Source organism: Loxodonta africana, chromosome X, assembly GCF_030014295.1.
Source record: "Loxodonta africana isolate mLoxAfr1 chromosome X, mLoxAfr1.hap2, whole genome shotgun sequence".
NCBI lineage: Eukaryota > Metazoa > Chordata > Mammalia > Proboscidea > Elephantidae > Loxodonta > Loxodonta africana.
Window position 1 is genome coordinate 19819931 of NC_087369.1, and position 19990 is coordinate 19839920.

Sequence of the window (19990 nt, forward strand, 5' to 3'; positions counted from 1 at the left end):
AGTTGGAAACAAAGAAGAAGGATCAGTAGTTGGAAAATATGGCCTTGGTGATAGAAACAATGCCGGAGATCGAATGATAGAATTTTGCAAGACCAACGACTTCTTCATTGCAAATACCTTCTTTCACCAACATAAACGTGACTATACACATGGACCTCGCCAGATGGAACACACAGAAATCAAATTGACTACATCTGTGGAAAGAGACGATGGAAAAGCTCAATCATCAGTCAGAACAAGGCCAGGGGTCGACTGTGGAACAGACCATCAATTGCTCATATGCAAGTTCAAGCTGAAACTGAAGAAAATCAGAGCAAGTCCACAAGAGCCAAAACATGACCTTGAGTATATCCCACCTGAATTTAGAGACCATCTCCAGAATAGATTTGATGCATTGAACACTAATGATGGCAGACCAGACAAGTTGTGGAACGACATCAAGGACGTCATCCATGAAGAAAGCAAGAGGTCACTGAACAGACAGGAAAGAATGAAAAGACCAAGATGGATGTCAAAAGAGACTCTGAAACTTGCTCTTGAGCGTCGAGCAGCTAAAACAAAAGGAAGAATTGGTGAAGTAAAAGAACTGAACAGAAGATTTCAAAGGGCGGCTCGAGAAGACAAAGTATTATAATGACATGTGCAAAGAGCTAGAGATGGAAAACCAAAAGGGAAGAACATGCTCGGCATTTCTCAAGCTGAAAGAACTGAAGAAAAAATTCAAGCCTCGAGTTGCAATAATGAAGGATTCCATGGGGAAAATATTAAACGACACAGGAAGCATCAAAAGAAGATGGAAGGAATACACAGAGTCATTATCACAAAAAGAATTAGTCGATATTCAACCATTTCAAGAGGTGGCATATGATCAGGAACCAATGGTACTGAAGGAAGAAGTCCAAGCTGCTCTGAAGGCATTGGCAAAAAACAAGGCTCCAGGAACTGATGGACTATCAATTGAGATGTTTCAACAAACAGATGGAACGCTGGAGGTGCTCACTTGTCTATGCCAAGAAATATGGAAGACAGCTTCCTGGCCCACTGACTGGAAGAGATCCATACTTATGCCTATTCCCAAGAAAGGTGAGCCAACTGAATGTGGAAATTATAGAACAATATCATTAATATCACACGCAAGCAAAATTTTGCTGAAGGTCATTCAAAAACGGCTGCAGCAGTATATTGACAGGGAACTGCCAGAAATTCAGGCCGGTTTCAGAAGAGGACATGGAACCAGGGATATCATTGCTGTTGTCAGATGCATCCTGGCTGAAAGCAGAGAACACCAGAAGGATGTTTACCTGTGTTTTAGTGACTATGCAAAGGCATTCGACTGTGTGGATCATAACAAACTATGGAGAACACTGCGGAGAATGGGAATTCCAGAACACTTAATTGTGCTCTTGAGGAACTTTTACATAGATCAAGAGGCAGTTGTTCGGACAGAACAAGGGGATAATGATTGATTTAAAGTCAGGAAAGGTGTGCGCCAGGGTTGTATTCTTTCACCATACCTATTTAATCTGTATGCTGAACAAATTATACGAGAAGCTGGACTATATGAAGAAGAACAGGGCGTCAGGATTGGAGGAAGACTCAGTAACAACCTGCATTATGCAGATGACACAACCTTGCTTGCTGAAAGTGAAGAGGAATTGAAGCACTTACTAATGAAGATCAAAGATCACAGCCTTCCGTATGGATTGCACCTCAACATAAAGAAGACAAAACTCCTCACAACTGGACCAATGAGCAACATCATGATAAACAGAGAGAAGATTGAAGTTGTCAAGGATTTCATTTTACTTGGATCCACAATCAAAAGCCATGGAAGCAGCAGTCAAGAAATCAAGAGACATATTGCATTGGGTAAATCTGCTGCAAAAGACCTCTTCAAAGTGTTGAAGAGCAAAGATGTCACCCTGAAGACTAAGGTGCGCTTGACCCAAGCCACGGTATTTTCAATCGCATCATATGCATGTGAAAGCTAGACAATGAATAAGGAAGACCGAAGAAGAGTTGACGCCTTTGAATTGTGGTGTCGGCGAAGAATATTGAATATACCATGGACTGCCAAACAAATCTGTCTTGGAAGAAGTGTGGCCAGAATGCTCCTTAGAAGCAAGGATGGTGAGACTGAGTCTTACATACTTTGGACATGTTGTCAGGAGGGATCAGTCCCTGGAGAAGGACATCATGCTTGGCAGAGTACAGGGCTGGCGGAAAAGAGGAAGACCCTCAACAAGGTGGATCGACACAGTGGCTGCAACAATGAGCTCAAGCGTAACGATTGTAAGGATGGCGCAGGACCAGGTAGTGTTTAGTTCTGTTGTGCATAGGGTCACTGTGAGTCGGAAGCGACTCAACGGCACCTAACAACAACAGCACCCCTGCCCAGTGTAGTTGGCCTTCAACGTACACCTTCCTTCACCCCACTCCTAGTCATCTGTAATGGTTAAGATTGTGTCAACTTGGCTGAGCCATGATTCTCAGTGTTTTGACAGTTGTATAATGTTCTGATCACTTCCCTGTTAGGTTTGATACGTTTTTACCCACACCATGGGATCTGCAGTGAGTGGCACAGGTAGGGGCGGGGTCTGTGGTGGCTCATCACCCCTCAGCCTTCCTCTGTCTACCCTCCACTGCCTAGTCCTTCCTGCTCTCCTTGCCAGGGCTTTTGCTTCTTCTGGATCCAGCAGCTGGCTCCTGTTCATCTGACCTCCAGTTCTTGGAACTTGAGCTAGCAGCTTACCTGCAGTCTTGCCTGCCGATCTTGAGATTTGTCAACCTTCATAGCCTGTAAGCAACAGCCCGGCTCTCTGGCCTGCCTTGGGTTCGCCAGCCCGTATGGCAATGTGAGTCAGGAGAAGCCTCTTTTCTGCCTCAAGGATGTGGGACGTTACAACCTCTAAAAATGTTACAGCCTCTAAAATGCTAAGCCATTTCCTTGATATAAATCTCTGTCTATATATTTGCTTTAATAGTTTTGCTTCTCTAGAGAACCCAGCCTAAGACATCATCCTTCAGGTCTTAGTTGAAATGATACTTCCTCAGGCAAGCTGTTCATGAACCTCCCCAACAGGTAAATCTTTCATGGCTACTTCACCTTTGCTGCATTTTGTACACATATAAAAAAAAAATTTATTATTTTTTTTTTATAAATTACCTACTTATTTGTATCTTTTTAATACTGTCTTCCCAGCTAGTTTCCTAGGGTCAGGGATTTTTGTGATTTTGTTTACTCTTACATGCCAAGTTGCCTGGTAATCCTTTAGTGCCTTTATGGGGGCATTTTCTCCTATGCCCATTTCCTAGTTCTTTGACACATTCTTTTTTTTATTACTGTGCTGTAAGTCAAAGTTTACAGATGACCATTTGCTAGCTATTAAGACCCCAGACACCATTCACCAAGGTGGGATGCGGAACATTTTATTGTGCTTTCAGTGAAAGTTTGCAATTCAAGACAGTTTCTCATACAAAAACTTATACACACATTGTTATGTGACCCTAGTTCCTCTCCCTACAATGTGACAGCACACTCCTACTCTTTTTTTTTTATTCAACCAGCTCCTGTCCCCCTCTGCCTTCTCATCGTGCCTCCATACAGAAGCCGCCCATTTAGTCTCATGTATCTACTTGAGCCAAGAAGCACATTCTTCACCAGTATCATTTTATGTTTTATAGTTCAGTCTAAACTTTGTCTAAAGAGCTGGCTTCGGGTGTGGTTTTAGTTCTGGGCTAACAGAGTCCAGGGGCCATGTTTTCTGAGGTCCTTCCAGTCTCAGTCAGACCATCAAGTCTGGGCTTTTTACTAGAATTTGAGTTCTGCAGAACATTTTCTTAATAAACTTTGTTATGCCAACTGACCTAGATGTCTCCTGAAAGCATGGACCTCAGACCCCGCCCCTGCTATTCTGTCCGTCCAAGTGTTTGGTTGTATTCAGGAAACTTCTTAGCTTTTGGTTTAGTCTAGTTGTGCTGACTTCCCCTGTATTATGTGTTGTCCTTCCCTTCACCGAAGATAATTCTTGTCTACTATCTAGTTACTGAATACCTCTCTCCTTCCCTCCCCACACTTGGAACCATCAAAGATGTTTTCTTCTGTGTTTACACCTTTTCTTGAGTTCTTACGATAGTGGTCTCATACAACATTTGTCCTTTTGTGACTAATTTCACTCAGCATAATGCCTTCCAGATTCATCCATGTTATGTTTCACGGATTTATCATTGTTCTTTATCGTTGTATAGTATTCCGTTGTGCGAATATACCATAATTTGTTTATCCTTTCATCCGTTGATGGGCACCTAGGTTGTTTCCATCTTTTTCCTATTGTGAACAGTGCTGCAATGAACAGAGGTGTGCATATATCTATTCATGTGAGGGCTCTTATTTCTCTAGGATATATTCCAAGGAGTGGGACTGCTGGATCGTATGGTAGTTCTATTTCTAGCTTTTTAAGGAAGCACCAAATCAATTTCCAAAGTGGTTGTACTGTTTTACATTCCCACCAGTGTGTAAGTGTTCCAGTCTCTCCACAACCTCTCTAACATTTATTATATTGTGTTTTTTGAATTAAGGCTAGCCTTGTTGGGGTCAGAAGAGACTCTGAAACTTGCTCTTGAATGTAGCTAAAGCAACTGGAAGAAATGATGATGTAAAATATCTGAACAGAAGATTCCAAAGGGCAGCTCGAGAAGACAAAGTAAAGTATTATAATGAAATGTGCAAAGACCTGGAATGAGAAAACCAAAAGGGAAGAACACGCTTGGCATTTCTCAAGCTGAAAAGACTGAAGAAAAAATTCAAGCCTCGAACTGCAATATTGAGGGATCCAATGGGCAAAATATTGAACAACGCAGAAAGCATCAAAAGATGGAAGGAATACACAAAGTCACTGTACCAAAAAGAACTGGTCAACATTCAGCCATTTCAGAATGTAGTATATGATCAAGAACCGATAGTACTGAAGGAAGAAGTCCAAGCTGTACCGAAGGCATTGGTGAAAAACAAGGCTTTAGGAATTGACGGGGTACCAATTGAAATGTTTCAACAAACAGATGCAATGCCGGAAGTGCTTACTCTTCTATGCGAAAAAATTTGGAAGACAGCTACCTGGCCAACCAAATGGAAGAGACTCATATTTTTGCCCATTCCAAAGAAAGGTGATCCAACAGAATGCAAAAATAACAAACAATATCATTAATATCACACACAAGCAAAATCTTGCTGAAGATTATTCAAAAATGGTTGCAGCAGTATATCGACAGGGAACTGCCAGAAATTCGAGCCAGATTCAGAAGAGGAGGGGGAACGAGGGTTATCATTGCTGATGTCAGATGGATCCTGGCTGAAAGCAGAGAATACCAGAAAGATGTTTACCTGTGTTTTATTGACTATGCAAAGGCATCCGACTGTGGGGATCATAACAAATTATGGATAACGTTGTGAAGACTGGAACTCCAGAACACTTAATTGTGCTCATGAGGCATCTGTACATAGATCAAGAGGCAGCTGTTTGGACAAAACAAGGGGATACTGAATGGTTTAAAGTCAGGAAAGGTGTGCATCAGGGTTGTATTCTTTCTCCATATCTATTCAATCTGTATGCTGAGCAAATAATCTGAGAAGCTGGACTATATGAAGAACGGGGCATCAGGATTGGAGGAAGACTCATTAACAACCTGTGTTATGCAGATGACACAACCTTGCTTGCTGAAAGCAGAGAGGACTTGAAGCACTTCCTGATAAAGATCGAAGACCTTCAGTATGGATTACACCTCAACATAAAAAAAAAAACCCTCACAACTGGACCAGTAAGGGACGTAACGATAAATGGAGAAAATATTGAAGTTGTCAAGGATTTCATTCTACTTGGACCCACAATCAATGCCCATGGAAGCAGCGGTCAAGGAATCAAAAGACGGATTGCCTTGGGCAAATCTGCTGCAAAAGACAGCAGTGTTAAAAAGCAAAGATGTCACCTTGAGGACTAAGGTGCACCTGACCCAAGCCACGGTATTTTCAGTCGCCTCATATGCATGCAAAACTAGACAATAAGGAAGACCAAAGAAGAATTGATGCCTTTGAACTGTGGTGTTCGCAAAGAATATTTAATATACCATGCACCGCTAAGAAGAATGAACAAATCTGTCTCGGAAGAAGTACAGCCAGAATGGTCCTTCGAAGCGAGGGTGGAGAGAATTCATCTCACGGATTTTGGACATGTTTTCAGGAGGGACCAGTCCCTGGAGAAGGCCATCATGCTTGGCAGAGGGTCAGCGAAAAAGAGGAAGACCTTCAGTGAGATGAACTGACACAGGAGCTGTAACAATGGGCTCAAACACAGCAATGGTTGTGAGGATGGCGCAGGACTTGGCAGTGTTTCATTCTGTTGTACATATACGGTCGCTATGAGTTGGAACTGACTCAAAGGCACCTGACAGCTGTCTAGTTTATCATGTAAGTGAAGCCAACTGCTAACAATGTGTCAAAGGCTGATTAAGGCACTTAAAGCAAAGGCCATGCTCTTAGAAAGTATGTAAATGATCAAAATTTAAAGAGTTATTTTATGATATATAGAAACACACGTGGTAATGACATCATTTATGGTAATGGTGACTTAAGCTGACTCTCCTGAAAGGGAGAGGCTTTTGAATGTAGGGAACAGGGTACATTGGCAATTATGGGTCATAAGGGGCTTTTTCAAGTATGTTTAAGACGAATACACATGGGAGAAAAGAATGGAATAAGGAAACCTCTTTGTCTGAAAAGTGCATGTAACTAAGGGAAATAACTAAAACAACCAAGTTAAGAGTGAGTGCTAACAACTTGGAAACAATCAGGCTTTGTACTTGGAGGAATTCACCAGAGAGCTCAAGAAAGTGTCAGCTTTTGGGAGGAGAGTGTGTAGGGTTGGTGGTGATGAGAGTAGGGTCTTCCTTTCTGACAATCCCTTCTTCCAGAAAAGCAACCTCAGATTATGCCATAAACTGGGAAGTTTTAGAAACATCTGTATTTTCACTGAAAGTGTGGCAGACCTCCCCCACTGCAATTTTATTATAGGGTTTATTTCTTCAGTCTTCACAATGATTTCTACCTGCCCTTCCAATAGTATTTGCTGACAGGGGAATGAGTTTTTGTTTTACATGTATGACTTCCACCTTGTTTTCTATTTTCACCGCATTAGGAAGAGCAGGTGTTTCTCAGTGCTAAGTGGCTTAACTGTTTTTGGCCTCGTGGAAGGTGTCTAAATATTTATCACTAATTTACTGAAATTCTGAAGGAGCAGGAAGGAGAGGAAGGAGAAATGTCCACCATACGTTACGAACGTGGGCCCTTGTTTGAACTTGCTCTTACCTTAGGGCCTTTCTCATTCCCTGGATCAGACTCAGAGGACTTACAAATCTGAGCAGTACCCAGCATCACTCTTCCTAGAAAGAGTCCCAGAAACTTGAACACACTTCATTTACTCAGCCAGTTGCGAGTACCTTTCCTTTACATAGGTTGAAAACGTAGCACCTGTCCTCCCAGTTACCTTGTTACTAGTCACAAGATTTCACTTTTAATTTCTAATAATACTATAAAGGGTATGACATCGTTATGTTTACAGAGGGAGGCCTGTTTTTTAAACTTTTTTTTTGTGTGTGTGTGTGAAAATATATACAACATATGCCATCTCAAAAATTTCTAAATGTATATATAATTCATGGACATTGATTACATTCTTTAAGCTGTGAGACCATTCTCACTATCCTTTTCCAAATTATTCCACCATGATTATCATAAACTCAATACCCCTAAGCAAAAACTCTTCCTTTTTCCCCTCCCCATCACCCCTAGGGGGTCCTGTTGGCACAGTGGTTAAGAGCTCAGCCGGTAACTGAAAGGTCAGCAGTTCGAACTCACCAGCTGCTCCTTGGAAACCCTATGGGGCAGGCAGTTCTACTCTGTCCTATAGGGTCGCTACAAGTCGGAATCAACTTGACAATGGGTCACACCCCTAATAACCACTAATAATTTTTGCTTTCTACGTATTTGCTTATTTCACGTAAATGAGATCATGTAGTATTTATCCTTTTGTGTCTGACTTATTTCACCCAGAATAATGCTTTCAAGGTTTATCCATGTCATAGCATGTGTCAGGATTTCTCTTTGTGGCTGAATATTTCATTGTACGGATATACCACATCTTGTTTATCCCATCATCTGTTGATGGACATCTCGGTGGTTTCCACATTTCGGCTATTGTGAAAAGTGTGCAAAGAACGTTGGTGTACAGGTTTCTGTTTGCATTCCTACTTTCACTTTTGGGTATATACCTAGGGTTGGGATTGCTGGGTCATATGGTAGTTCTATGTTCAACTTTGTGAGGAATCATCAAACTTGTTTTCTACAGTGGCTGTACCATTTTACATTCCCACCAGCAATGGATGAGGGTTCCAGTTTCTCAACAACCTTGCCAACACCTGCTGTTTTCCATTTTTGATCATTGACATTTCTAACAGGGGTGAGGTGGTATCTCATTGTGGTTTTGACGTGCATCTCTCTAATGGCTAATGGGAGCCCTGGTGGCACAGTGGTTAAGAGCTTGGCTGCTAACCAAAAGGTCAGCAGTTCAAATCCACCGGCCGTTCCTTGGAAACCCTATGGGGCAGTTCGATAGGGTTCTGTAGGGTTGCTATGAGTTGGAATAAACTTGACAGCAATGGGTAATGGCTAGACATTGAGCATCTTTTCATGTACTTGTCTACCATCTGAATATTTTCTTTTGTGGGGAGGCCTATTTTTAAAAGTTTGGGAAATCCGACTCTAAAACATCTACTGTAAGACATTCCAAAGATTTGTAATCACACAAATGAAAGACTAAAGCAAATGCTAGGTGTGCCTAGAGAGTTTCAGAGCTCATGTTACAGAAATCTGCTGGCTGTGAATGGTTATAGTGAGAGGCAAAAGTAGAGAAAAGCTCATTCTGAAAAGCCTGGAAAGTTGACAGGAAGGCTAACATGATGTGATAGTCTCTGGACTAAAACTTTACAGACTAGACAGGGAAAGAAAAAAGTTGCCGAATCACTCAAGGCTCCGATAGCAAACCCACACCTGTGGTTCCAGCAGGGTGAGCGTCACTGCTGGAGCCTTAGTTGGGGCTCTATTATTTCCAACAAACTACAGAACAGGCTGCTGAGAAAGAGCAATAAGAGTTTCTGGGCTCCAAGGCATGGAGCAGTAAGTGCGGGGAGGGGGGGCATGCGGCAGTGGGGGGGAGTGGAGAGGGGATCTGATAATTAAGGCTTTCAACTGTGACCCTGAACTTCTAAATGTATTCCATCAGGTTACGTGGGAAATCTGAAGGCAAAGCGGTAATAACAGGTCTATCAGGAGTATGGCTTCTGGCCCCTAATGGTAAAAGCAGCCAGAGTTGCCAGCCAGACAATATGAATTCAAATGGGACAAGATATCTGGGGAGCACTGGCATTTTCTAAGGCGGCACAATGGTTAAGGGCTTGGCTGCTAACCGAAAGGTTGGTTCAAACCCACCTAGGGGCTCCAAATGAAAACGACCTGGTGATCTGCTCCTATAAAGATTACAGCCTAGACAACTCTATGGGGCAGTTCTACATTGTCACATGGGGTCACTATGAGTTGAAATTGACTCGATGATGCACAACGACAACTGGCATTTTCTACCATGCTCACACAATTGATAACATTGTAAGGAACAAAAGTTTTGAGCACAGATAAAGCTCAAAGATTTAACTTCTTACTGGTCCCCTGGGGTCTCCTTTAAGTTTCCTACAAGAGATCAACCCGTTGCTCCTAGGAACCTATTTACTAGTAGAATGAGGTCAAATTTAAAAACTCAATTATTAAAACCACATATAAAACCACAGACTTATTCGGGAGTTGTTCTTTTTCAACTATAACATATTCATACATTAATGTAATAAGGTAAAAGCAAGTGAAATAAAATCTGAGGCTCTGACATCGATTATTGTGGTTATTTAACTTTATTGTAATTTAACATCTGAAAACTGCAAAACATATTATTTATATAAACACCTGAGGAATGTTTAACTGGGCACAGCATCTTCACACAATTTGAAAAAAGACCAAGTTTAAGTTAGAATCTTGTCCTATAAAACATAAGGAATAACATAGATGAAACCACCCTTTAAACCACATATACCTAGTAAATAGTTGCATTCATATATAAAGTACATTTGGTTTTCTAAAAAAAATGTACATTCTTGCCTCTGGTGTACATTTTATTGGCATTTACAACAACGGCTAATACTATTAGCACTGGTTCTCATAGCTTATGAATATTATACCAAAAGTTATGCAAACTAATAACAAACATATAGCACCATTTCCCCCTTGAAAGTTCTAACTTTTAAAAGAAAGCCCAAAATGACAAGTCAGAACTAATACATCTTCCAAAATTAAGCATAATAAATGGCTCAGAACTAAACAAATTAGCTAGAAACATTGCATAGGACAGAGAACTTCCCTGTGTGGAAACCAATCTACTGATTGTTTCTTATCCCCTGAAGAGTAAGCTGAGAGGTACTAGTGATAGCAAATGATGCACATAGGTTTTTTACAAAATAAAAAAACATCTAACTATATACACAGTCCATTATCACCTCTGTGGCAGTGCAAAGTGCCATTTTCAATTCAAAAAGAAAAGATTTACTTGTATGTATAACTACAGGTATAGAATAAAATATAAATATGGTACAGTATCATATGAGGAATAAACAAATACATTAAAATATATATCTTTTAAAAAATTGAACACAGGTATTTTCATATAGAGATGTGCGCAACAAATGACTAGTTAAATGTCCAAGCTTAGCCAAAATACGAAGCTTTAAAATAATAAGTATTTTGTTAAAAAATTTAATCAGACTCCATCCAAGCTCATAGTATAAATATTTCCTGCATAAAATGACCATTCTATCTATTCTATAATTTATCAAAAAACTGATAAGAACACTTCATGAAAGCTTATAAGCTTGCTTTTTTTTTTTTCCTTTAAATATGAACAAATATAACATACAGAGAAATAACAACAGAAAGGGAAATCATTCATATGGCTATTCCCTTTCTGGGAACTGGTAGAACATGAACAGAACATCGCAGCACCAGATACATAAACTATTTGAGAAAGAGATGATATCTATAGTTGCTCCTTTAAATTCTCTTCTAAGGAAAAATTCTCATGGATTTAATTACAGAAATTTTCAATCCCTGACATTTTCCCTTTTGGAATTTAGCTGTTTTGGTTCTATATATAAAAGTTAACCAAAATCAAAGGTTTTCGTTTGTTTCCTCAATGAGATATATTTGTAAACTTTACAGTTAAAAAAATAAAAAGATACACTGAATGAACTGCCAGCTTGGTTATGTTAACACTAACACATTAAACAGATTTTAAGAAAGAAGACTGGACTATAATGTACTTCCGCAATTGTGAATATGACATCTTTTTAGAGGAACCTTCAACAAAACAAAAATTGCTAAGGGTAAAAAACACTTTTAAATTAAAAAGTTATCAATACACCTGAGAATTGTCTACTCTAAAGTTACACAAACATTTTTTTCAATTGTATTTTCCTCCTTTAAGTTTTTCAATGTAGTGACATAGCTTTAATGCTGGTCCCAGCTTCAGCCCCATATATTTCATTATCACGTCACTCTTCAGTAGGAGCAGAGCCTTCCCATCAATTTCCTACAGAGATAAGAAAATCATAATGATTAATAATAACTTCATATCTTCTCAAAAGTTATTTTTATATATAAGAACATGAAAAACAAACTAGAGAGCAACTGTACATTCCTCATGTATATTCTCTGAATATGCATCTATTTCATGAAAACAATTAAAAATATAACTTGTATGGGGAAATATCTTTTGATAATTTATAAAATTTCAAATTTTAACAAAAAGGAAATTTAACCTAATATCTTCAAAAAGTGTCCTATGTGTCAGACTATCTGATTTTAAATACTGTGTTTTAAACAAAATACTACATATCTATGAGAAAAAGAGTCAACAACTATGACTGGTAGAAATGAATTTTTGACGTTCATTAACTTTCTTAGAAGGGACTACGAGTTTGCCAACACTAATGCAAACTGTCAGTGTGCTGTACGGTGTTGTCTTTATTCGAAAGCTAATCAGTTAGCTGTCTGAAGCTAATTAGATGCTAAAACTAATTACTGGTTTTCTTAGCACATTGAAGAGGGTTTATCAGATATTTGGCCACTAATTTAATTCATTAGAAAACACTGTAAAAGTATTATTCGATAGTTACAAGGCATCCTCCTAAAATTCTTCATTACTTTAATTGACCAACTTATGCTGAAGCATTTCACAATTTTTGGTTTAAAAATAAAATGGCACTCGTGGTAGTCACATATCACTGTCTGAAAAGAACTGAAATCCATTATATTACTACCTTTATCAGGCACCTTTATACTTTTTCTACCAAGTAAAACTAAGAGGTTGGAGCTTATAAAATTTTAGCCCATGGTGTTACTTTGAAAAGTGGTCTGGTATCAGCATCACAAACCATCAATAGCCGTAGAAGGTTAAGAGAACCAAGCCACATGGAATCAGTGGCTGGATTCACTGGGTATCATAACAAGGACGCCCGCTTACAGCTTGTGGTCACTCCCTCCTGCTCATTGCACTGGGGCTGACCAGGCAGGTGGGGGCCAGGATACTTGTATCTGTCATTACGAAGGGGTTAGTGACAACACATCAGGGTGAAAAAACCCTTTTATACACATGGGAAAAGCAATTGATAAGGTCCTCCCATCATCCACACTTAACTAGCACCAACTATAGAGCCTATGCAAAGGTCATTCAAAGGCATTACAGCAGGAAAACCCCAACAAAAAGATACATTACATGTTGCCTGAAGAGGTCCGCAAGGGGGGCTGATGTTTGAGGATCTGTTTGTCTCATAAACTGTATCACTTCTTCCACAGACCAGCTTGAAGGGTCCTTAAAGTAGCTTTGTTTCAGCATACTGGGGTCAGGTCCAACTGTATAACTTAGAGCTACAATGGGGAAAAAAAGACAAATGATACTTGGCCTTATCACTACCCTGAAAGAAGAGATGTCAGGTAGACGGTGATAGTCTCATTCCTGGAACCTTCAGTTAAGTAAACCCAGTGAGGACCCAAAACTCCAAGTGTAAAAGCTAGTGAAAGCCTATGTAAAGGTGGACTGAAGATGGCTGCCCAAGAGCTTCCCATCTGGCCTTTCCCCAAAAAGCAGCTTCAGAAGTTACCTTACAGCTTCAAAGATCACAAAACAGAGTGACCAATCCGAGGCCTCTTTGGCCACAGGCAAATATAGCCAAAGGACTGTCGCTTAGGTTAAATTAGGTTAATTTAACCTAACCGATTACTCTGTTACTTCAAGTACTTCAATGAATTTCTCTTAATCAAAACCTCTCTCTTTCTCTGCCTGTCTAGATCAGGTGTCTTTGACTAGCTAAATACACTGGAAAATGCCCCAAATTTATAGTTTTATGATTGCTTAAATATTTTCATTTTAATCAGTGAATTTCAACAACCCTATTATCTTTAAGAATCAAATTAGATCTTTTACCAAAAATCTACTATGTATTGAATATGTATGTTTTTAGCATCATTTTACTCTTTAAATTCCTGTCTCTCATGGCCTAAAATGCTTATTTAAATTTTGAAGAAAACAAGATTATTCTCTGCTTAGCTAGAGTCAGAAGTCACTTTGACATATATAGCACCCCTTTCAATGTTTAATGGCACAGTAATAGACATTCTGGCTTAAAGTTTATAGTTAGTGAACATATGTTTTAAAAAGACATAACCAAGACCAACAGTTGAAGTGTTCATACCTTAAGAAGTTGCAGCTGTATTCATTTATTCAACCGGAGCACTTGACTCCCTAAAGTTAGTACATGATGACTGAAGTGGTTTTTGTAATTTCCTAGGAAGACTTGTTTCTCTAACCAAGGACCATTAACACAAATTTGATTCTTTTTTGTGTGAATTAGCCAATGGCTTACCCTTTCTTCTCTATCACCTGGTCTCTGACCATTTCAGAAGCATTTTGAGTATTTACCCAGGAAAAGGTAAAGAAAATCAGAAGACCAAAAAACAAACAAAAAAACTCACAATGGTTAATTTTTTGTGTATAGCTCTGAATTTTATTCCTTTTCCTTTCATCATCACAACACTGATGTGAAATAAGAATTCTTCACTAAAATACAACTGCCCTTCCACTTGTCAGAGATAAAAATATTGGCCACATCTACCAAGAAATTTTGCCGGGCTGTATCAGCCCAAGTAAAAACAATGCCGGTGCAGACTGTGTCGCGCTTACAGCATAATGACAATCTAGACAGAAACGTCACCTCCTTTAAGTCATCACACACTCAATTTAACATTAAAAAAATTATTGAAAAGGCTAATTATGCCTCTAAATTAACTTACAATTTTGTGGGATTGCTGGTTTCTCTCATCAGAATCTGGTATAGGCATGCCATGAATAACACGTGTATCTAGTTTTAGTGATTACTGCAGATAAGCCTTACGTAAAGCAGGGCTTTGAACCAGTTCAGTCGTGGCCTATGAAGCGAAACCAGAACAGACCCAAATTTTTACAAGTTGGGTGATCTGGAACGGGAAAAATTATATGGGTGGAAGCCCTGGAACGGGGAACTTGGAAGAGGCGTTGTGAGCCCTTTCAGGAGCCTGATGCGTGAGACTGGATTACTGATAGGACTGTGGAGTGTGACACACATTCAAAGTGGCCAGTTGGCCACCATCTTTGAGCGAGGCACTGCTGTTTCCGACTCTGCTTAAAATCCGGGGAGCAAGAGATTCGGCTGCTATGCAACGTGTATGCTGCCCTTGTTTTCTAAGGGGGAGATAAGGCTTCTAGCAGGGCTTTGACTCATAATTTTTCCTGTTCCGCTTTACCCAAATTTAAAAAAAATTCGGGTCTATCCCCGTTTTGCTTCCTCAGCCATAACTGAACCAGGAAGAACTGGTTCAAAGTTCTGACGTAAAGATATGATTTCTGGTGTAAAGTTGTAATTTTATATTAAAAATAAAGTTAACTACATGAATTTCTATTTTTAGTCTATTATGGAAAAATAATTTATTTGGGCCCACAGTTCAAAACAATCAGAGAAGGTTTCAAACATGACATTGCTGTTATTCAAATTACACGAAACAAATCTATAATGTGAAAAATAAAGTCTAGTCATGTTTTTCTCCTGAATGGCTTTTCCTTAGATACACTAGGATATCAATTAAGTATTTCTGAAATAAAGTGAAAGTGATTTTACCCCCCAAAATGCCATTAAAATTATGAGGCGGGGCAGGAGGTTGTGTGGCAGTGGCGTGAGCATCACTGGCTAACATGAGAGGGCTCAGCTTTAAGTCACAACTCCAGTATCTTGACGAAAACAATACTAATAACATCTTGAAACAGTTTCCAAGTGAAATGCTTACCTATTCTCTGGAGATGGTTAAGAATATGGCTCTGGAGCCAGACCGCCTAGGTTCAAGGACTGGCCCACCCACTTTTTAGCTAGAGGACCTTGACCAAGTTACTTCTCAGATTTCTCACCAAAAATGTTTACCAGCACCTAACCCTCAAGGAACTGTTGTGAAGATTTAATGTATGAGGCTATATAAAATATTATGTGTCTGGTAGATACTGTAAGATGATGGTGGTGGTGGTGGTGATGATGAAATATCATTACTATTAGCCTTTCTGCTCCTAGAAAGCATAGAAGTTAACATTTTCAAGCCCAAATACAGGCTACTTTAGCATGGTGGTGTTAGGCACAGATTTGGAATGATTTCTTCGTCATTAGTGGTTACCTTCTAGAGCCTTTTACTGAGAAGGTCTGACTTCAATAGCTCATTCTTTGTGAAAATATTTAAAATTCAGGGTACTCTACCCCTTTATGGAATAAACATCTATCTTCTGAATCTGTGCAAACAATGTCATTCTAAAAGCAGAAATAATCTCCATAGGGAGCAGGGGACGGAGGGTGGTAACATCGCATTTGTCACAACGTATGTGGGGTATGAGTGCCTGTAGATAATATTCATGATGAAAGGCAAGGGAGTCACTTGGTTCCCACTTCCTTCAGTCTTCGACTTTGCCTAGATGCCTATCTAGAGATAAAGGACAAAACATTTATTCCCACAATCACTTCCCTGCATGCTAATCCTTAAAAAGACATGAGATGGTAGCCATCTATGCATGTAGAAGACTATTCCGGCGCCTGACAAATGGCAACAGGGTGCTGCCCTGTTTACACATGCCACATCTTCCTGGTGAGTCTGAGGGAATGACTGAGGATGGGGAATGGGAAATAGTGGCTGCAGCAACAGGAAGCCAGAGCTGGGATCTGAGAGCCACATACAGGCTGGAGTCAGGAAAGGTCTCAAGAGAAACGAGACAGAGAGTATACCAGAAAGGAGGAGAAGGGGTGTGTCTTCCAGGCTTCAGACTCATGGGAGATTTGTGAGTCCAGGCAGTACCCAAGTAAACGATAAGTTACAACTGATCAAGAACCACTGATCTGAGACGTCTCTACAGAGACTTGGTTGGTGATCCAGATGCCCAGAGATAGTTTTGTGGATGCCATGAGGATTGGAACATCCGTAATCTCTTGGCCCTGACAGCAAGGTGAATGGGAGAACTCTGCCTCCCCAATTTTGGCACTTTCTCCAATGTGATACACTCTCAGGAAATGCTCTTAGGATGGAAACCTCAAGGGGAAAGACGACAATGGTTGAGAATCACTATTTTTGAATATACCTTCATTTTTCCTCTGCATCTGCATCCTGTTAACTTCATGGTGACTGATCTTGGCAAAAAAATTGTTTCCAACTAGTGCAGAGCTTGAAGTGCCTGGCAAAGGCTGAATAAAATTCCGGGAGTTCGAGGTACGAATGTTTATAAGGTTTCTACAGATAGGATTCAGACAGTGTGCTGAGTTTAGTGAGGAGTTCTTGGACTCTTCAGGAAGTTTTTCTTCTTTGGGCTTGCCAATTTCCTCAGGGGTCAACCATTCTTCTACAGGGAAAAAAAAATCGTGGCTACCTTCAATAGACTTACAGCTCAAACACTATTAAAAGGTCAAAAATGTCCTAGTTCCCCACAACAGTTCACTTAACTCACATTATACTGAATCAAGAACCTCTAACACAAAGTGCATGGTTATTCCCTCCTTGGCATTTCTGGTAATGGGCACTGTCCAGAAGTCCAAAATGATTCTATGACCTCACCTGTATTTCTCATGGCACCTATTCCTTGCCCGTCTTGCCACCAAGGCTGTGAACACCTGACTAAAGCATTCATTTTTAGGAATCCAGTTCTTTACAATTACTATTTGTTATAATATGATCGCACAGTTGACTTCTGACATCTGCTTACTATTTCCACAGTTAAACTTTCACTAGAGAAAGGTGCTAGGGTTTTCTATTCCTCTTTCTATAAGCTTTTAGCATCGTAAAGCTGAACGGAAAATGTTATTGTAATTATTTTTCTGTCTAAGGAGAAATGACAGCTGTGCATTCTGAAGGAAATAAAGTACTCAACAAAGTTGCCAAGATGGCCTAACTGCCAAACTGATTTGGGGAAATACACCTCCCCACCCGCACCACCATCATCCCCAGAGCATAGGAAGGTGGTGGTAGAGGGACTGCCCTTCCCAATCACTGGGACATGCAAATGCTATTTACCTTTAGAGGCAAGCGCCTTTGTTTTGGGGAACTTAGGAGAGAGAGGAGCAGCATAAGGTAGAGGTTGCTGAGAAGATCGTTTGGTGCTTTTCTTTCCTGATAAGTCTTCTTTATCTATTTTCAAAAAATAAAGGTGCCTGTCATAACTAATTAACACACTTCAGTATTTTCATTTCATCAGCATAAAACATTGTCTCTAAACCACTTATCTACTATAACTTCATTAACAATTTGCCCATTATTCAATTGTTCAAAAATAACATGCTTTTTTAAAAGTTTTATTATGGTGAGAATACACATAACAAAACACACACTATCTCAACAATTTCTACATGTACAGTTCAGTAACTGATTATATTCTTCAAGTTGTACAACCATTCTCGCCATCCTTTTGTGAATTACATGTCTTTATTTCATCCTATTAAATATTTCAGCAACATCATATTCAAGATTTAGAAGCATTTTCAGAAGGAGTATGTCTAGACTTCGTTGCTCTGGGGTCATCAAATTTCTCTAAATACATTAGGAGGCAGTGAGGCAACACATTATGTCTAAAAAGGCATGGGAAAATTGCACGATGAGCAAGAGAAGAGTTAACAGAAGGAGAAGATATGGTACAATGGACACCCTACTCTATGGACTACAATCCTGGCCTAAGGCTACCCTTAAAACAACTCTATTGCTTACTTATCATTCAAGCAAATATATTTCTACCTACAGAGCCATTCTTTCAAACATGATCCTAAAAGTAGACACCTCAAGTTATCAACTACACCCTAAGTACCAACCAATATCTTGGTTTAACCTCCAGCTAAAAAGATAAAGTAAAAGAGAAATCAAAAAAGCCTAACAGGCCTCAAGAGGGAAGAAAAATTACAATGAGAAAGTACCAAAGTCAAATTTCATCTAGTTCAAAAGTTTGGCTGGGGGCCAGGCAGACCCCTCAAAACCATCTTATGACTAGCTTTTAGCAATCTAGTTACTAATATTGTATGACTGAGTCCAGGACAGTTCTAACCACTTGAGTTTTATTTTTAACCATGGACTACAAAATCAACAGGCATTACAGTGCATGACAAATATTTCTACAATTAAGGCTTATTTTTAAATTCTAAGGAAAAGAAATAATTCGCTTTTTCATAATCCATTTAATGATGTGGACAATTCTAGTACTAAAGTGGAAACCCTGGTGGCGTGGTGGTTAAGAGCTACAGCTGCTAACCAAATGGTCAGCAGTTCGAATCCACCAGGCACTCCTTGGAAACCCTATGGGAGTTCTACTCTGTCCTATAGGGTTGCTATGAGTTAGAATGGACTCGACGGCAACGGGTTTGGTTTTTTATTTTTAGTACTAAAGTACAGTTTTCTCTAGTGGTTTACCTCAGAATCTTAGCAAGATCAGAAAGTCTTATCTTTTACTTATTATATACTAATGTTTTCGTTATGAAAAGCTTATAAAGTTGGTAGATGGTCTACTGTCTGGAGCGGATATAAATATAAAATATACAATTGATTCCTGACCTTTGCTTCTGAGTAGTGTAGTAAGCTAAGTCAGGAAAATGTTCCTGCAGCGCTAACTAGAAAAAGCCAGATAACTTATAAAATATTTTAAAAGGCGGTCATGGTCCCCAAACCTTCTGTTGGCCCAGGACAGGAACCATTCCCGAAGACAACTCATCAGACATGGAAGGGACTGGACAGTAGGTAGGAGAGAGATGCTGATGAAGAGTGAGCTATTTGTATCAGGTGGACACTTGAGACTGTGTTGGCATCTCCTGTCTGAAGGGGGGATGGGAGGGTAGAGAGGGTTGGAAGCTGGCAAAATTGTCACGAAAGGAGAGACTGGAAGGGCTGACTCATTAGGGGGACAGCAAGTGGGAGTATGGAGTAAGGTGTATATAAACTTATATGTGACAGACTGAATTCATTTGTAAACGTTCACTTGAAGCTCAATCAAAATAAAAAAAAAAAGAGGGGCACTTCTAGAATAGCATATTAAGAACCTCCAAAAATCCACTCCTCCGTAAAAGCAGCAAAAAATGTCAAAAGAAGCTTTTTTAAAACTCTGGAAATTAACTAAGGGCCTACAACAATCCAAAGAGTGTTTATTCAAGAAAAATGGCCAAATCTTGGTAAGAACAGTGAACCTTATGGCATTTTAACTTGCCCTAATATCATCTCCCTCTCCCCAGTTTCACAGCAGCCCTTGAGCCCCAACAGCTT

At 39.6% G+C, this 19990-nt stretch overlaps 1 protein-coding gene across 8 annotated transcripts in view; it reads right to left on the reverse strand.

The window, feature by feature from the left end:
* Nucleotides 1-9487: 9487 nt before the first annotated feature.
* The window catches only part of SCML2 (Scm polycomb group protein like 2), a 107547-nt gene continuing 97044 nt past the window's right edge, over nt 9488-19990 (reverse strand). For 3 of the 8 annotated variants that reach the window (XM_064278054.1, XM_064278053.1, XM_023555181.2), the window contains exons 12-15: nt 17768-17881; nt 16842-17099; nt 12918-13069; nt 9495-11732 (exon numbers count right to left, since the gene is read on the reverse strand). In XM_064278054.1, coding sequence (XP_064134124.1) covers nt 11604-11732; nt 12918-13069; nt 16842-17099; nt 17768-17881 — 653 coding nt within the window. In that variant the 3' untranslated portion in view covers nt 9495-11603. Of the gene's footprint in view, nt 11733-12917; nt 13070-16841; nt 17100-17767; nt 17882-19990 lie in introns of all 8 variants that reach the window. The other 5 variants (XM_064278052.1, XM_064278051.1, XM_064278057.1 and 2 more) reach the window with 4 other exon arrangements.